Source organism: Saimiri boliviensis, chromosome 16 (assembly GCF_048565385.1).
Source record: "Saimiri boliviensis isolate mSaiBol1 chromosome 16, mSaiBol1.pri, whole genome shotgun sequence".
NCBI lineage: Eukaryota > Metazoa > Chordata > Mammalia > Primates > Cebidae > Saimiri > Saimiri boliviensis.
The window spans coordinates 63703452-63721570 of record NC_133464.1 but is presented as its reverse complement, the minus strand read 5'-3'; the positions used below and the strand labels follow the sequence as shown (position 1 = coordinate 63721570).

The window sequence follows — 18119 nt, the reverse complement described above, 5'->3', positions numbered from 1 at the left end:
CTGTTGAATTAAAATTAACATTCTGTGCTCAAGTAGTGGGTATATTATTCATTGTGGCCTTATTTTGGGGGCTAAACATGAAAACAACCTAAATATCATTTTTTATTCTTATTTTATTGAGATGAAAGTCTCTCTGTCACTAGGCTGGAGTGCAGTGGTGTCATCTTGGCTCACTGCAACCTCCGCCTCCTGGGTTCAAGTGATTCTCCTGTCTCAGCCTCCCAAATAGCTGGGACTACAGGCGACAGCCACCATGCCTGGCTAATTTTTGTATTTTTAGTAGAGACGGGGTTTCACCATAATTGCCAGGCTGGTCTCGAAATCCTGACCTTGCTGGGATTGCAGGCATGAGTCACCACAGCTGGCCAAAAGCAACGTAAATCCCTATGTAGGGTCACTGGTTAGATAGAGTTTGGTACGCCTATATAATAGAAGACCATGTACCTATTGGAAAGATTGAAGCAGGTCTGTATGAACCAGTATGAAACAGCCTCCAAGACAAGGTCTTAAGTAAAAAAAAAAAAAAAAAAAAAAAAAAAAAAAATGGAATGCAGAGTGATGTTTATGGTATGCTAATATTTGTTATAAAAAAAGATGTTTGGGTGTGATATGTGCACAGAATATTTCTAGAATATGAAAGAAGTTGGTAACAGTGGTTACTGATTAGCAGGGGAATTTGGATTGTTAGAACCAAGATAGTGGTGGATTGATAAATTAGCTCTTCTGAGATAAAAAGCCCTATTTGTAGAGTCTGATAATTTTGGGGGTGTAAATATTTCCACCGTGGCCCATGTGAAGCTAATGATAGTTTAACAATAGGTGCACACGATTCAGTTGGCTCTAGTGAGTTGATATCAGCTGGTTTCAAAGCACACCACTAGGCACGGAACCGGGAGGTGACCCACTTTCTACTGTAGACCTTTTGCTGCAATTTAAATTTCTTATGCCATACTTGGATTGATAATTTAAAATGTAACAATACAATTTATATTTCGAAAACTTGTGCTTTTTTTCTGGTGAATTCCTTTAGTTTTCTCTTCAAGATGGTCTTAGTTTTCTGGCCTTTTCTGAACCTTTTTGGTCTTTTTATTTATGAGAATGATTAGTGCAATCTAGTACAAATGAAAAGAAACAATATCTGTAGCCTCTTGATATGTTGGGAAGACAGAGACCTCCTAAGTATACAAGGTGCAGGAGTGTTTAGGCCAGGAAAGAGCTACCTCCAAGAAGTTGCTGGTAAAGCCTGGAACACGAAGCTCAGGCACAAAAGCCCAGCTTCCTAGCTGCTGGGTGGGTGGGTGGCTCCTCTGCAGGTCAAAGTGTGACCGTGTCAAATTGATGGCCAGCTTCTCTGTCACAGCAGCCCATCCAAGGAAGCTGGCTGCAGCAGAACTCCTCCGCATCCCCCCTGCACACCCCGACTCCTTCCCAAGTAAGACCCAGCCAAGCTGGAAAGGAGACCCGGGCACTGCTAACCCCAAAGATACCTCTTCAACTCAGTCTAGACGTTGTTTTGCACCAATCCCTAAGTCTGACTTTTGTTTATGATTGGGTTTGTTGGGGCTCAGAAAAAAAACGAAACCCTGAAGTGTGGCTTTGGTTTGCAGAGTATTTTGAACTAGAGACTGGAAAGCGTCAAAGGCAACCTCAGAAACAAGGTCTCCCTGAACTTCTCCTGCCCTCCTGTCTCCTGCCCTTCTTTCTCCCCTGAAGCAACTCATAGAAAGCAGAATTCCTCTTCCTCAAGGAGGGTCATAGAAACTAGAACTGCTTTTCCCCAAAGCAAGCCACAAAACCCTGGAAAAATTACTCCACATCCCCTTGCCTTTCTCTGTAGACACTGATGGTAAAGAAATTCTCTGGTCTACCTTGCCTGATAATAGGTAATAAGATCCTCATTCCAGGGGTGTCCTGCCCTGATCTCTGAAGGAAAAAATGCTATAGATGGTAGCTAAGAAGAATCTGAACAGACAGACCTTGCTGGGCTTCCCCTTCAATTTCTTAACCTTGATCACAGCATTTTGCCCAATCACATTTCTACATGGCCATTTGTTCTGCATTAAATCTAAGCACAAAAGTGAAGAGTTTTCCCTGGATCTTTGGGTTTTCATTTTGAAAAGCTCCCATGTCATGTAAAACTTTGATTAATTTGTCACCTTTTCTCTTGTTAACCCATCTTTTGTCATAGTATTGGCCATGACCCCGATGATAAGTGAGGAAAGGTATCCCATCTCTCCACCCCTACAAGTTCAGTGTGTGACTGAGTTTGGCTCTCAACTTTAATTTTATTCCCTGCTTTGCCTAACTGAAACTTATTCTTCAGTTTTCAGCTACACTGTTTTTCCTCAGACTGTTTCCTGTCATAAACTCATCTCTCACCCTGCCTTTCTTTTTAGTACTTGTCACACCTGTTATTCTAATTGTTTAATTTCTGTCTTCCCCAAGACAGGCATCAGCTGAGCACACTGCCTGTTTCATTTACAGGCACATTCCTAAAGTCTTGCACGATGCCTAGCACATACTAGGCACTCAAAGCATGTTGGTGGAATGAATGAATGAATACTGTTAGCACAATGTTAGTAAACTTCCAGAAGGAAACACCCAGAGACACCTAACATAGGGAACATTTTATTTGGAAAGATTTTTGAGCATCATGCTCGTCATTTTTCATTAAGGCAGTAACATTCTTTCTTCCTGGAGGTGAATGGGGGGAAATCGTCTGAGGCTACAGCAAGTTCCATCTGAAGTCAAAACCAACTACTTTGCATTCAGAAGCAGCAAAAATACTGATTATGCACTGGGAGGAGCCACATATTGGCTTTCTGAGTCCACTGCCAAGGAACAGATCCAGAGCAACGAGTTTCAATTGCTTTGAAGAATGGCTTAGTTCCATTCCATACCACCACTAAAGAAGATACCTCATTGATGAACATTCACCCTGTGATAGTGGGAGTCTGGTGTTGGTTCACAACGTCCTGTTGCTTTTAAGCCTTCAGTTGGTTTGGGGGGAAGTGGCTTAATCTATGAGAGCTGCTCAAATTCATTCTGTTCTGGTTTTGCTTTGGAATTCTTTGTCCAGTAAATTAGCCCTTCATAACGCAATGCCACCATTTCTTATCTAGCATAGATTCATTCTACCCTTGACAGCTGGCGAGGTGTGTGTGTATGTGAGTGGGGGTGCTATTCATTGGCACATAGTGTCCCCCTTGGAGCTTAGGGGTGGCAGAAAGCTTTTATAGTACCAAAAAAGTAAACATTGATAATATGGCCTGACAACGATCAGATACGCTAAGCTCTAAGAGCAAAAGCAAGGCAGGATTGCCTCCAAATACTGACAGATATTAGCCATACCATAATAACTAGATCTAACGTGAGGGGCTAGGTGCCTGGAGAGGCAGCACCCTAAAGGATGCTTATAGCTCCATGCTGCCCCCAAGTGACTTGATGCCCCATCACACCCTCCTTGGATCCAACCCGGCCATCGAGATTAAGGCTCTAGAGGGCAGAGTATTCAAGAAGTTAGATCTGGTCCGAACCCAAATTCTAGAGTTAAAAACAGAGGGATTCTTAGTGGCTGAAAAAACCAAAACCTGATAATATTTGGGACTCCAGTTTTGAGGAAAGCCTCTGATGATGAAGCTTACTTCTGCAGGCTACCAGAGATTCCTGGGACTTCAACAGCTTGACCGATTTATCAGACGCTCCAAATGGTCCAGAGACAAGGATGGCCAGAAGAGATGGGCCCCCCAGAAGGCATGGTTCCAAGAGCGTGAGGAGCAACGTCATGGGAGGCGGAGCAGAAAGAGGGGACAGAAAGAGAGGCTGCAAAAGATCAGATGCCGACCTCCAGGAACAGGCTTTAGGGCAGGCATGATGATTTGCCTCCAGACCCTCATCTTGAACAAAGGAAAGGGAAGCCACATGTAGCTGGTTTGAAAGATTACATCAAAATTAATAACACTGCAGCTTCTATCCTCAACTAACGGCAAAAGCAAGAAGGGCACCTGGAAAACAACCTCTTTCTTTTCCTCTAGATTTTCGAAGAAGGAAATAAATCAAGAATAGAAGCATATGTATAGAAGGTTGGGCCTCCTGCAAAGAATGAAGCACTTTTTGTCAAATACACGAGAGGCTACTTGGCTGCACTAATATGTGCTTTTTTGGAGAATGTCACCAGGTTGAACTTTGGAATGGCTTGAGAGGTCCAGGGAGCATCTGTGCCGGGCAGTCAGGAGGGAGTGCTCCGCCTCCCGCCCGGCCCCATCGGGCCTCACACCCTCTTCATTCCTTTCCCCATGAGGCAGGCAAACACGGTCATGACCATTTTGGGGTTCACTTCAACCAGGTCTTCTGGCAGGGCATACACTCTTGCCCCAATTTTTCGGGCCATAGAGATGGCATACCTAAAAGAGAGATAAGAGGGAAAATGAGAGCCTGAGAAACACAGCACGGATGGGAGCCTGGAGGGTCACAGTCAGTCTCTCCACAGTCAAAACAGAACTTACTCCTGCAGTGGCTGGAGGCAGTCACCAGCATCCTCGCACTTCTGTGGACAAATTTTGGCTCAACAAAAGCTTCTGACAAAGCATCAGACTTGCTGCCTAGCCTCGTGATCATTACCAAGTGTATTATTTGTCTTTGGAGAACTCTTCAGCTCCTGCCTTTTTTTTTTTTTTTTTTTTTTTTTTTTACATTTTTTTATAGAGACAGGGGTCTCACTATGTTGTCCAGGCTGGGCTTGAACTCCTGGCCTCACAAGAACGTCTTGCCTCAGCCTCCAAAAGCACTGTGGTTATAGGCATGAGCCAATACACCCAGCACATGCGGCACTTTTGATACTCACACCAGGTACTCATACCAGGAGTATTCTCTTGGGCTACATAGCAGCAGCAGAAAAAGTCACAGAACTGAATAAAAATGTGTGCTAGGAAAAGTTTGCAGACTATATTTCAACCACAGTAACATTTTTACAAGGAGCAAAAGAGGAAAAATGCATCTATAATATCCTGACCGTACACATCAATTTTTAAATTCTTTGTTCCATTCCAATTTTTGCCTACATATATCTGTACTTATTTATGCTACTATAATATATAGTAACCAGAGATTTATATTCCATATTTTCACATAAAATTATAATAGCTGCATCAGAACATTTTTGCTCTATTTGTAGATAGGTGAAAATAAATTTTATTGATCGTAATTTCTTTTCCAATGAGCCCACACTACTACCTGGCAGTTCTTTCATTATCTAGTAACCTCTTACTGTGGCTCATTATTATCTAATGACCTCTTACTGTGGCTACACCAGACATTCTTCACTCTACCTAAGCCCACACTTACTACCTCCTGCTCTCCTAAAATTATTTTACTTTTACTTTATTTATTTATTTGTTTGTTTATTTTTAAGATGGAGTTTCGCTCTTGTTACCCAGGCTGGAGTGTAATGGCACAATCTCCACTCACCGCAACCTCCGCCTCCTGGGTTCAAGCAATTCTCCTGTCTCAGCCTCCTGAGTATCTGGGATTACAGCACATGCCACCATGCCTGGCTAATTTTTTGTATTTTTAGTAGAGATGGCGTTTTTCCATGTTGGTCAGGATGGTCTCGAACTCCCAGCCTCAGGTTATTGGCCCATCTCACCTTTCAAAGTGCTGGGATTACAAGCATGAGCCACTGCACCCAGCTTACTTTTACTTTATTGATCGAATTAAATTAAAAGCATCAGTCAGGAGTAGTTCCATTTTTTTCTTCTTATCTCTCAATAACTTCCTCCATATTATTAACAAAGTAAAATTAATTTTTTCCCCATTATGAAACACAGAGAAAAATTGAAAATTATAAGGGAGATTCAAATAAAATCACACACAGTCTTGCCACCATTACATAGCCACACTTCGCATTTTGTGTAATTTCTTTCACTGCTTTTTCTAAGTAATTTTGTATCTTGCCCTCACAGGAGAGTGCTTAGGAGTGTGGGCTCTGAAGTTGGACTTTGAATCTCAGCTGCACAACTAAAAAATTGTTGGAGAGTTTCTTAAATCTAATCACATTCCCCTTGAACATCTGGGTTGAAGGCTTTTTACAACTTCTGAGTCTTCATATGTGTTTTTCCTTCTGCCTGGAACATTCTTCCTCTCTCCTTCACCTGTCTACTTCCTTCTTACTTGTCTTTTCATTGAGCTCAGCTGAGCTGCTATTTGCTCTAAAGGGCGACAGGCCCCTTCCTGTCTCTTTAGGCATGCTCCATACTGTCCCTTCCATACCTCCCATCACAATCTATTGTAATTTTATTTTAACGGTTTATTTCTCTCCATTAGATCGGGTTAAACATCGGCATACCGGGAGCACAGGTTCCCACTTTCCCAAACGGGGAACAGAGAGAAGAGCTGTGGTGGGATCATAAAGCAGGGATGCCGGGCACGAGATACTTGTCACTTCCAGACCTGTGCTATGGGCCAAATTGTGTCTCTTCGAAATTCATATGCTGAAGTCCTAACCCCCAGCACCTCAGATTGTGACCCTATTTGGAAAGAGGGTTGCTGCAGATGTAGTTAAGACGAGGTCATGCTGGGTTTGTGTGGATCTTAATCCAATAGGACTGGTGTCTTTCTAAGAAAAAAGCATCACGAAGAAACATAAAGGGGAGGACAGCCATGTAAAGTCACAGACACGCAGGAAAAATGCCACATGGAGACGGAGGCACAGATTGGTACGGGGCAGATTCTAGAATAAAAGCATCCTGCCAGCATCTTGATTGCGAACCTCTAGCTCCTGTAACTGTGAGAGAAGAAACTTCTGCCACCCGGCTAGTGTGGTACTTTGTTGCGGCAGTCCGAGGAAACTAACAGAACCTGATCTGAGAAAAGCACCCGTCTGGAGCAGAAGTTCATCAGCTTTTTTTGCAAAAGACTAGATAGTGAACATCTTAGGCTTTGTTGAAACTATGCAACTCTGCTGCAGCAGGGAAGCAGCTATAGACAAGATGTAAATGAATAGGCTGTGTCTCCATAAAACTTTATTTAGAAAAGCAGGCAACAGGCTGGATCTGGCTCAGAAACTGTAATATGCTGACACTCACTCTAGAGGAAGCATTTGGCAGGTGACCTGAGTGGTAAACACAAGACAGTGGCTCTCACATTGGTGAAGGTTCTGGTGTGGAACTCTGCCCCTTTTCATTCTTATCCATGAATATTTATGAATGGGGCATTTGGTTAGGAAATTAGTTTTATGAAACTACAGGCTTGTTTATCAATTACAAGAATACTCTTGGCCGGGCGCGGTGGCTCAAGCCTGTAATCCCAGCACTTTGGGAGGCCGAGGCGGGTGGATCACAAGGTCAAGAGATCGAGACCATCCTGGTCAACATGGTGAAACCCCATCTCTACTAAAAATACAAAAAAGTAGCTGGGCATGGTGGCACATGCCTGTAATCCGAGCTACTCAGGACGCCGAGGCAGGAGAATTGCCCGAACCCAGGAAGCGGAGGTTGCAGTGAGCCGAGATCGCGCCATTGCACTCCAGCCTGGGTAACAAGAGCGAAACTCTGTCTCAAAAAAAAAAGAATACTCATTATTATTATTATTATTATTTTGTCTTGCTCCCATTCTGGCACGAGGAGCTTTAAGCTACTATTGCACCATATCCAAAATCGTGGCGATGAGACTACAGTAAGTCATGAGAAGGAAAGGCATAAATTAAATAAAGTGTTTGCATAAAAGCATGAGCAATAGACTTTACAATCGTCTGGCTGCCCGTTAAGTCCTTCCCTCCTGATCTTAGTCTTATTTACGTACTTTGCATTGTTGAGTTTCTCATCATCATTCAGATTTTCTGTCTTCAGAAGGTCATAGTTAATGGAACCTGGTTGGATGGCATCAATGAGGTCCAGAACAGGCAGACTCGTGCTAATCTTTGGGTCCTACGCAGAGAGAAAGGGAGGGTTTCATCAGTGCCTCCCAGAGTTACTCCCATTCTGCTCAAAGGAAGTGGGTGGCTTTTTCTTCTTAAATATGTAATATATACAGCCTGATCTGGGAAATGCAGCAGTATTCCACATAGTGTTTCAAATAAACTGTAGTTTCTGTAGGCGCGTCATTAACTTCCCAGAAAACCCACTGTCTACCAACAGCAGGTAGTCATTCTCAAATAATAAATAGGAGGAAGTTAGCACAACTGGAAAAAGACATCAGGTTAAAAGGGTGGATTGTGTCAAGCATATGGAAAAATGCTCAGCACCGCTAATCATCACAGAAGTGAGGACCAAAACCACAATGAGATACCACCGCACAACATTTAGAAGGGCTATTATTAAAAAGTCAAAAAATAACAGATGTCTGTGAGGTTGTGGAAAAAAGGATATTATTCTAATTCCCTTTTATTATATATTGGTGGTAATGTAAATTAGTTCAGCCCCTGTGGAAAACAGTTTGGAGATTTCTCAAAGAACTAAAAATAAAATTACCATTTGGACTAGCAATCCCAATACTGGATACATACTCAAAGGAAAATAAATCATTCTTACAAAAAAGCACCTGCATGCTCATGTTCGTTGCAGCACTATTCATAACTGCAAAGATATAGAATCAACCTAGGTGCCCATCAACAATGGACTGGATAGAGAAAATGTGGTACATAAACACCATGGAATACTATGCAGCCACAAAAAAGAATAAAATCATGTTATTTGCAGTAACATGGATGCAGCTGGAGGCCATTATCCTAAGTGAATTAATACAGTAACAGAAAACCAATAAATACTGCATCTATTCACTTACAAGTGGAAGCTAAACATTGGGTATATATGGATATAAAGGTAGTAACAATAGACACTGATGAATACGAGCAGTGGGAGGGTGGAAGTGGGTTAAAGGTAAAAAACTACCTATTTGGGTGATGGGTTCAATAGAAGCCCAAACCTCAGCATTGCACAATAGACCTTTGTAACAAACCTGCAAATGTATTCTCTGAATCTATTTTTTAAAGAGTGGGTTGTGTTCATTTTTAAAAAGGCTTCACATAAAAGGAATGTGGGGTTAGTATGACATTTTCTATCGGTACTACACTGTGTGGCCTCTGTGACTTAATCAGTTCTGCAATGACTTTCTAAGAAGACAGGAGAAAATGAGCCCAGAGTGTTCCAAGGAGCAAAAGAATTGTCAAACTTTCCTAAGAGTCAACCCCAGCATTGCTTGCCAAACCTTGTCCCCTAAGAACACCCCAGAAGCCACAGCCTAATGTAATGAGCTGGAGTGGCAGCTATTTTAGGAATAGCTAAAATGGCAAAGCACACCGGTCACTCTGTATTAACACCTGGGTGACCTATAGGTACACTACACTCTATAGCCTCGCCCCACAGGTAAAAGGCATTTTCCTCCCATTTGTGGATCATCACATACAATTACTCGCCATACTCTCAGGAAGTTACTTGAGCTTTGACGTCCTCACCTATGAAATGAGGAAAACAGTAAAGCCAGCTTCACAGTGTCAGACACCCTGAGACATGCACAAGGAGCCTCTGGTAGCCAGAGTACATTCGATATTTAGAGCTCCTTTCGACTTTGCTTTTCTTTACTGCCTTTCCAAATCTCTTTCTGTTAGAATCTGCTTGCATCAGTGACCAGCATCCACTCCTAACTCTGTTCAGCTCTCCAGACTGGACAGTAGGCTGGAGATGGAGGGGAGGTGACAGTTGTCTGGGATGAGCTCACAGCAGGTGGACACTCCTGTGACAACCCTGCCCTGAGAGTATCTTCTGCTCCTGCTTGTGGAAAGAGATTTTAATTTTTTCTTGATTTTGAAACACAGAATGGATATCATGATGAAGTGCTGCACCAACCCTGTTAATACAACTCTGAAGGGGTTCCTCCCCATCATCCTGACCTTCAAGCTAGAAAAATCTAGTTAGATGGCACAGGCGTTATGATGATAGGAATCAAGTACACAGGTCCCTTGAGGAAGAATACAGTTAATGTATGAAACATGAGGCAAGAAATTTAATAAAATGCTGCTATTAATGAAAATGGGATTTAGATAGAAGTACATAACTGCTTTTTTTCAAAAACATTACAGGGAGATCTTTGAGCATTTTACATGTCACCATTATAATGTGAATCTGAATCATGGAGATGTGCACATTTTACAAATGCTATCATATTGTTTATGTTACTTTGAAAGAACAATGCCTAAAATCTTGCTTTTAAAATGATGGGTTTTAAGTGGGAACTAAGCACTGGGTACACATGGACATAAAGATGGGAATAGGCTGGGCATGATGGCTCACCCCTGTAATCCCAAAGCATTTTGGGAGGCCAAGGGAGGAGGATCTCTGGAGCCCAGGAATGTGAGACCAGCCTGGGCAACATAGTGAGACTTCATTTCCAAAAAAAAATATTAGCTTGGAATGGTAGGTGTGCACCTGTAGTCCCAGATACTCTGGAGGCTGAGGCGGGAGGATCACTTGAGCCCAGGAGGTTGAGGCTGCAGTGAGTCGTGATCATGCCACTGTACCTCTGCCTGGGTGACAGAGTGAGACCCTGTCTCAAAAAACAGATATAAAAATAAAAATTAAAAATATGGGAATAATAGACAGTAGAAACTAGGAGAATGGGGAGGGAGGGAGGAGGACAAGGTCTGGAAAACTGCCTGTTGGGTACGATGCTTCATACCTGGGTGATGGATTTATTTGTACCCCAAACCTCAGCATCACGCAATATACCCATGTAACAAATCTGCACATGTATCCGCAGAAGCTAAAATAAAAGTTAAAATTATTTTTTTAAATGATGGGTTTTTATGATTAACTATTATGGGAGAAAGTATTGAGAAATTCGTCAGTGAAATTGCTGATGAACATCAAAAAAATAGCGAATCATTTAAGCAAAATCTAAATGGGAGAGGGAGCCTCAAATACCTAACACGGAAGGTCACTTGAACATGTAATGACAACAATACAAATAGGCACAGAGCTCATATGGCCTCTAGCAGAAGACAAAGAATTTTACCTTGAAACTAGAGATCGATGAACTTTTCTCTGCTTCCTTCAACGTTTCATTCACCCAGTTGACAATAATGTCATCATTGACCTTCTGGCCACCACCAATTTCTTCGAGGATATTCAGTGTATACCTGAACAAAATAAAGAATGATTTCTGGAGAACAGTGGCTAAGACATTTAATATGAACAGAAGGTAGCTAAGAATGGAAATATTCTTTTCAGGTATATCATAGAAGACAGTCTGGATACTATTACATTTGAGAAAAGAGAAGAATATATAACAACATTAGTTCCTTTCAGAATAACTTAAGATGTGACTTGATGGCTATTACAATGAAATGCAAAGCAAATATCTCCTTCTAAGCACGATCATTGCTCTGAGCAAAAAGAAAAAGCCAAAGCGAAAAAAATGCAAGGAAAGGAAAATGAAGCAAAAGATTCCAGCCTGTGACAATTAAAAAAACAAACAAACAAACATAAAAATCAAGAAATAACTCAGTGTTGGAAACATTTGAGTAGCCTACATGATAAAGAAAAAGTGTAAAAGAGTTTTTTCCCTTATATACATAAAAATGGAATCTTTAGTCTGAAGGTAACAATCACCTTAGCTACCTACTGTGTTGAGAATTGGTTTGCTTGTTGTTTTGGGGGGGGGGTTGGGGGACATTTATTAAGAAGATGCTTTAAGCTCCTAAAGTTCCACAGAGTAGACCGGGCACCAGTAATCCCAGCACTTTGGGAAGCTGAGGTGAGTAGTTCGCTTGCACTCAGGAGTTCCAGACCTGCCTGGGAAACAGCAAAACCCAGTCTCTACCAAACACACACACACACACAAAATAGCCAGACGTGGCAGCACTTGTTCGTAGTCCCAGCTACTAGGGAGGCTGAGGCAGGAGGACTGCTTGAGCCTGGGAGGCAGAGGTTGCAGGGAGCTGAGATAGCGCCACTGCACTCCAGCCTGGACAGAAGAGTAAGGCTTTGTCTCACAAAACAAAACAAAACAAAACAAAACAAAACAAAACAAAACAAAACAAAAACACATTTCTCTGGAGCAGAGAAGAACCACCATTCTCTAAAGCTACTCCCTCCTGAATGGGAGATAACATGGGAGAAAGCCAACCAGATGAGGAACACATGGGCTTGTTGACTTCCTGATTCAGGTTTACAGGAGGGGATCAAATTACACATGAAAGACCTTCAGGGCTAGAATTACAGAGTGTGCTTCTCAAACCGAAACTCAAGAATCCTGTGACTGAATCTCATCTGACCTGTCTACCTAAATTCAGGTCACCCTCTACTTGGATGCTCTAGGATTTTGCTTACACAATGCACCGGGTATCTTCCTCTAGTTACTGCTTCTGTGAAAAGTACAGTTCTTTCGTGACTTTCCACACGGTTTTCAAGTTTAGTCCTTGAAATAAGAGCAACGCCTTTCTCCTCTAGGTTAAAGCACCTTCCCACCTTCCTGGCACCGAAGAGAGGAAGGAAAATGACTTCTGTAACTTTTCTTTATCAAAATTCATTTAACAAACTGACAGTGATGTCCTATCAATTACACTTCCCAAGTCTCCCTCAGATCAATTAGCTCTTCTCCATTCTGTTTTTCCTCCTACAGAATTTCCTTTCCGAAGTACAGTTCTGGTCCTATTTTTTTATTTTTATTTTTTTTAGAGATGGGGTCTCACTATGTGGCCCATGGCCCAGGCTAGAGTGCAGCAGATATTCAAATTCACAGGTATGCTCATGGCTCACTGTATCCTCGAAATCCCGGGCTCCAGCAATCGTCCCACCTCAGCCTCCCCAGTCTGGAATGGACCACAGACACATGCCACTGTTCCCTGCTTGGTCACGTCATTTAAAGTGACTCGACATGGCCCAAAGAATACAGGTAAGGCTCCAGTATACAGCACACAAGGCCCTTTACAATTGGCTCTAATGTCCTTTTCCAGCATATCTGTGATTTCCTTCTTCCCTCCCTGCTTCCTTGCCCATCCTGTGACACATACGCGCACACACACACACACACACACACACACACACATAAAGACTTATACGCATTTCAACCACACAGAACCATCAGCAGCTCCCCAGCCGCACCTGCATCCTCCTTCTGCCTCCTGCTTCTGGGACTCAGCTGTACTCACTGCCTGGGCCCTTTTCCCTTCTAGTGAATTCCTAATCTTTTGAACAATCCTCAGCTCAAGTATCACTTTCCCAGCGTACACAGTGTATTAATCAGTATTGTTACACTTGCTTCAAACCTGTTTCCCAGAACTTTTGATGACATTGGCATTCACCATGTGCCCTCGGACAGGGTCCACGTGCCCTGTTATCAGAGGATAACAGACTGCCTAGTACTACTGGGCATCTAGTAAATGAAGGCACAGAGTGGCAGGTGAAATAGAGTGAGTTTCTCCCAGGGAGAGCAAGGGGATAATAAAGATGTTCAGTCTGGGCCCAGAGATGAAACCAAAATGCTGAGAAATCATGAGCATCAATGGGATAAGTGCAGATAGATATTCAGAATATTTCTAGTTTGGAAAAGATCCTACTTTTGATCTGTTCATATAGGTTACATTTTATGGCATAAGTGGCTTCTTATTTCTTCATGGCATGCATGTTAACTTATTAGCATTTACTCTAACATCAAGAATTTCTGCCTAATGAACGTCTGAATAAAAAAAAAATGGTAGGTTAGTGCTTGCTTCATGAGGTCCTCTCTCTATATAACCTGATGGAACAAACTAAGTCTAATCTTTTGGTAGCCTGTCTTGTCCCAGGACCTAGTTCTCACGTCCCTTCGTCAGGAGTTGCAGCCCTGTGTCGTCAACACACTCACATAAACAGCAGCAGTGCTCTTGACCCACCTCCTAAGCCTGAGAACTAAATGGTACAGAGAAGCCCACATTTATACTAAAGTCGACCTGCAAAACTAAGCTACCAAGGAGCGGTGAACCTTATAGAGGGATGGAAAATTGTGGAGGCAGTTTATTCCATTCTGGGGTTTGGGAACAGCCTCTCATAGTGGCACAGAGTTCCTATGAACACAAGGCATCTTTCTGTCATCTCAAGTGATGCAAAGGTTTGAAATGGAATCAGACACCCATGTGTAAGTACAATGCTTTTGAAAAAAAAGGGAAGAAAGAATAGAATTAGGCTGGAGCCCCCATTCTAGATCGTATACTAAGCAATTGCTCATCTAAATACAGATTCGAAATGTAAAACAAAAACTAATTTGGCCTGTATCTTTCTAGATTTTTCCTTTTGAGATAATTACTGCATATCATGAAACCTGCTTCAGGATGACTGTGCTATTAAACGGAGCCCTCCAGACAAGATCTCAGTATCACCAGTGTTTGCAAAATGTGCTGTGCTGAAAAGCTCTTTGTCAAAATGAAACAGCATTGTGAGCTCCAGCTTTAGCCAGTTCCTCCTTCAACAAAAGAGGATTGACAAGGTTTGGACGTGAGGCCCTAGAGGGATGTGATGATCACCTGCTTACTTTCCTGCCTTCCAACACTGTTTTATTTATTAACATTTGGCACAGAGGAACAAACCTTGGTGTTTTGTTTTTCAAGGACCCATCCTGACTTCACCATCCACAGCCTGTTTGATTTGGGGAGAGTTCCCTATTTGTCTGCTTCGGATTATTTGTTTGTTCGCTTGAGTAGCGCTATCATTGCCATGTGCCAGCAGCCTGCTTGCTCCAAGGGTTTTATCTGTAAGTTTATGCATACACTATTTGCCAACTGTCCACCCTGAGAATGATTTCCAGGCTACTGAAGGGGAAAGGGAAGTTTAAGTACCTATCTCTCATTTGTTCTCATGGGAAAAATGACAAGCCATTTATTATCCAGATAGATGACCAAATTAGCACATCAGCAAATTCAATGAAATAAATTCCAGCCAGAACTGGCTGTAAATTTAATAGATCTTTTCATACATGGCATGCAGAGGAAAAAAACCCTTCTGGTGCCATTTGTATAATTATCAGTCATTATTTCTCCTTCTACAGTAATGTATTTCTCTGTCTACTTTCTTATATGCACAATTCTTGTATAGTAAACACTCGTGAGAAATGTCTTTTTAACCAGGTGGAGACAGCAACAGCAGAGTGGACCTTATTGTGTATGTGCCAGCCATTAAATAGGGTTTTGAGCCACATTTTTGTAAAACATCCAGAGCAAAGATCATATTGCAAGATGTTTTTCAGATATTATGAAATTTAATACAGAGTTGGCTTGAGTTGTTAGTTTTTTTTTTTTTTCCAGATGGACTCTTGCTCCGTAGCCCAGGCTAGAGTATAGTGGCACGATCTTGGCTCACTGCAACCTCCACTTCCCAGGTTCAAGCAATTCTCCTGCCTCAGCCTTCTAAGTAGCTGGGACTATAGGCATGCACCACCATGCCCAGCTAATTTTTGTATTTTTAGTAGAGACAGGGTTTCACCACATTGGCCAGGCTGGTCTCGAACTCCTGACCTCAGCTGATCAGCCTGCCTCGGCCTCCCAAAGTACTGGGATGACAGCATAAGCCACTATGCCCAGCTGGCCTGAGCTTTTTAGTCATTAAAATAGAATATATTAAAGATTATTTAATATTGAAACCCATGAGTAGGTTTAACTGTTGCAACTAAAAGGACTTTTGCTTTGGTTTTTAAAGCAATCAGTATGAATAGCTAATTTGTTAAAAATTTAAAATGCGGAAGATAATGAAGATAGTTTGGAAATAGCATCTGGAAATACACTGGTGAGAACAGTCCTTATGAGTTTTCAAAGATGTTCTGGATACATGCAGTAAACTAAAAGACAGAGTTGGCGTTTCTTTAACTCTGGTGTTTCCTGCATCAGAGGAGCCTTATGACATCTCCCTCCATCATTAAAGAGATCCCAGTTTAGAAATGGGTAACGGATCTCTATACTTGGTAAAGCAAATGTGAATCAGGGAGTGAAATCTTTTATGATCACTTGCGATTACCCTACCCTATCTGGAAATAGTGATGCAATTACATCCAGAGCTGGCCATTATTAGGATCTGCATACAGTGACTTGGAACTAAAGCCGCAGTGCCTAGGGACATCACAAACCTCGTCTTTGCCATTATCTTGCCAGACAGAGTGCAATGTGACATGCAGTTTCTGGGGCTTCCTTCCAGGTAGGAAAATGAATTAAGTCACACTAACTTAGGCTGTAATGAGGAGAGGTAAGATTTCTGCCTTGTCAGAGCTATAAGGGGAAGACTGAAGCATTTACAAGTAAACTATTTTATTATTTACAGAATTGCTATCTAAAAATCTTCCGAAGCTTATGGTTTTGTAGCAAAGTTGTTTGTTTTCCTTATAGTTTATTTTCTATTTGCATATCATCTTATATTCTGTTTTTGTTTAACTTATATCACCCTGTACTTCTCACACTAGTCAAGTTTATATTCAGCTTCAAAAGGTATCTAAAGTTCTCTATGAAAGGAACTTCTGTTTCTGGCCATGATGGAATAACAGGGACCACATTTAAACTAGTATAATACAGTGAAAAACATATGAAACAGTGTTATTCAGACATCAGACAATAGGAAGCACAGGACAGTGGCCCCTGAAAAGAAGACAACAAAGTGAGCCTTAAGATTTTTCCAGCGTGGAAACAGTTTCCAAGCTGCAGTGCAGGGGAGAAAACCCAAACAGAGCATGGCCATCCTCCTGAGTGGAGGAAACAGGGATGAGAAGTGAAGGAAGCCCAGGTGCCTAGAATTTAGGGGGAGACTATCAGAGTGGTGAGGACTGTATGGAGAAAAGAGAGTCATTCAGAAAGAAAGCTTCAGCAGACTTCAGAGGGTTTCCCTCAGTCATCACCTGAGGACCGCTCAGTGCACACACGTGAAGAAACTACCAGAGGCTGCGGGGGGAAACCCACCAGATATGAGCCTGCAGCGCAATCCCTGGGGTTCACACAGACTGGAAATAATTTGTTTCCAACCAGCTGGAGTGGAAAAATTTCATAATACATGGAGTATCAAGTAAAGTACTCAGAGAGTATTTTCTCATTACTGAGAAGCAAAATGAGCTCTAGATTAATTAAGCTTAAAAGTAAGCCTCCAATAGATCAAACTGTATTTAAGTAACTTAAGTCTAACCTAGGATAAAATTCAAGATTATTTAAAGGAATATAGAAATATCCAGTACACAGCAAGGTCAAATTCATGATATCTGACATATAATCAAAAAATTAGCAGCATGCAAAGAAGCTCAAAAATATGACTCATAATGAAGATGAAAATAAATTAGAAACAGATCCCAAATAAGTTACTATAATTATTTTCTGTATGTTTAAGAAGGTAAAGGAAAGGACAGACATAGGCAATATAAAAATGACTCAAAATTTCTAATATGGAAACTATAATGTCCAGGTTAACAAACATATACATTGGATGGGGTTAATAGAACTTGACAAAAAAAAAAAATAGTGAACTTGAAAACATAGCAATACAAATTATCCAAAATGAAACACAGAGAAGATAAATAAATCAAGCATTAGTGAGCTTAGGGACAACTTTCAATGATCAAATTTACACGCACTTGGAATCCCCCAGAACCAGGGCTGGTGGGTACAGAAGACGTGTTTGAAGAGATGACAGTTAAGTTTTCCAAATTTGATGAAAAATATAAACCCATACATCCTATAAGTTCAATAAACCTCAAGCATAAGAAACGACAATGTACATCATAATAAAATTACCTAAAACATACAAAAAAGAGAAATCTTAAAATAACCCAGAAGAAAAAAAAAGAAATACTGCATACATGGAAACAAAGATAAGAATGACAATAGATTTTCCTCTTGGAAACAGCATGGGCCAGAAGACAGTGAAAACTGTCTTTGAAGTACTGAAAGAAAAAACTATCAATTTAGAATTCTGCATTCAGAGAAAAAAAATCTTTTGAAAATGAAATAGACATTTTCAGACATATAGAAGCTGAAATCATTCATCACCAGCACACTTGCGCTATTAGAAATATTTCAGGTAGACAGAAAATGATACCAAATGGAAATCCTGATCTATACAATAGTAGGAAGAGCACTAGAAATAGTAAATAATGTCGATAAATATAGCATAATATTCCCTTTATTT

At 41.3% G+C, this 18119-nt stretch overlaps 1 protein-coding gene and 1 long non-coding RNA gene across 7 annotated transcripts in view; one reads left to right on the top strand and one right to left on the bottom strand.

Moving 5' to 3' along the window:
* The window catches only part of LOC141581635 (uncharacterized), a 76706-nt gene extending 58926 nt beyond the window's left edge, over positions 1-17780 (top strand). For 3 of the 6 annotated variants that reach the window (XR_012514393.1, XR_012514391.1, XR_012514389.1), the window contains one exon: positions 6322-17780. This is a non-coding gene — a long non-coding RNA (uncharacterized LOC141581635). The remainder of the gene's footprint in view (positions 1-6321) is intronic. The other 3 variants (XR_012514390.1, XR_012514394.1, XR_012514392.1) reach the window with 3 other exon arrangements.
* LCP1 (lymphocyte cytosolic protein 1) overlaps positions 2613-18119 on the bottom strand; it is an 84571-nt gene continuing 69064 nt past the window's right edge. The window contains exons 16-18 of the mRNA XM_003934354.3: positions 11005-11128; positions 7798-7922; positions 2613-4403 (exon numbers count right to left, since the gene is read on the bottom strand). Coding sequence (XP_003934403.1) covers positions 4271-4403; positions 7798-7922; positions 11005-11128 — 382 coding nt within the window. The 3' untranslated portion in view covers positions 2613-4270. The remainder of the gene's footprint in view (positions 4404-7797; positions 7923-11004; positions 11129-18119) is intronic.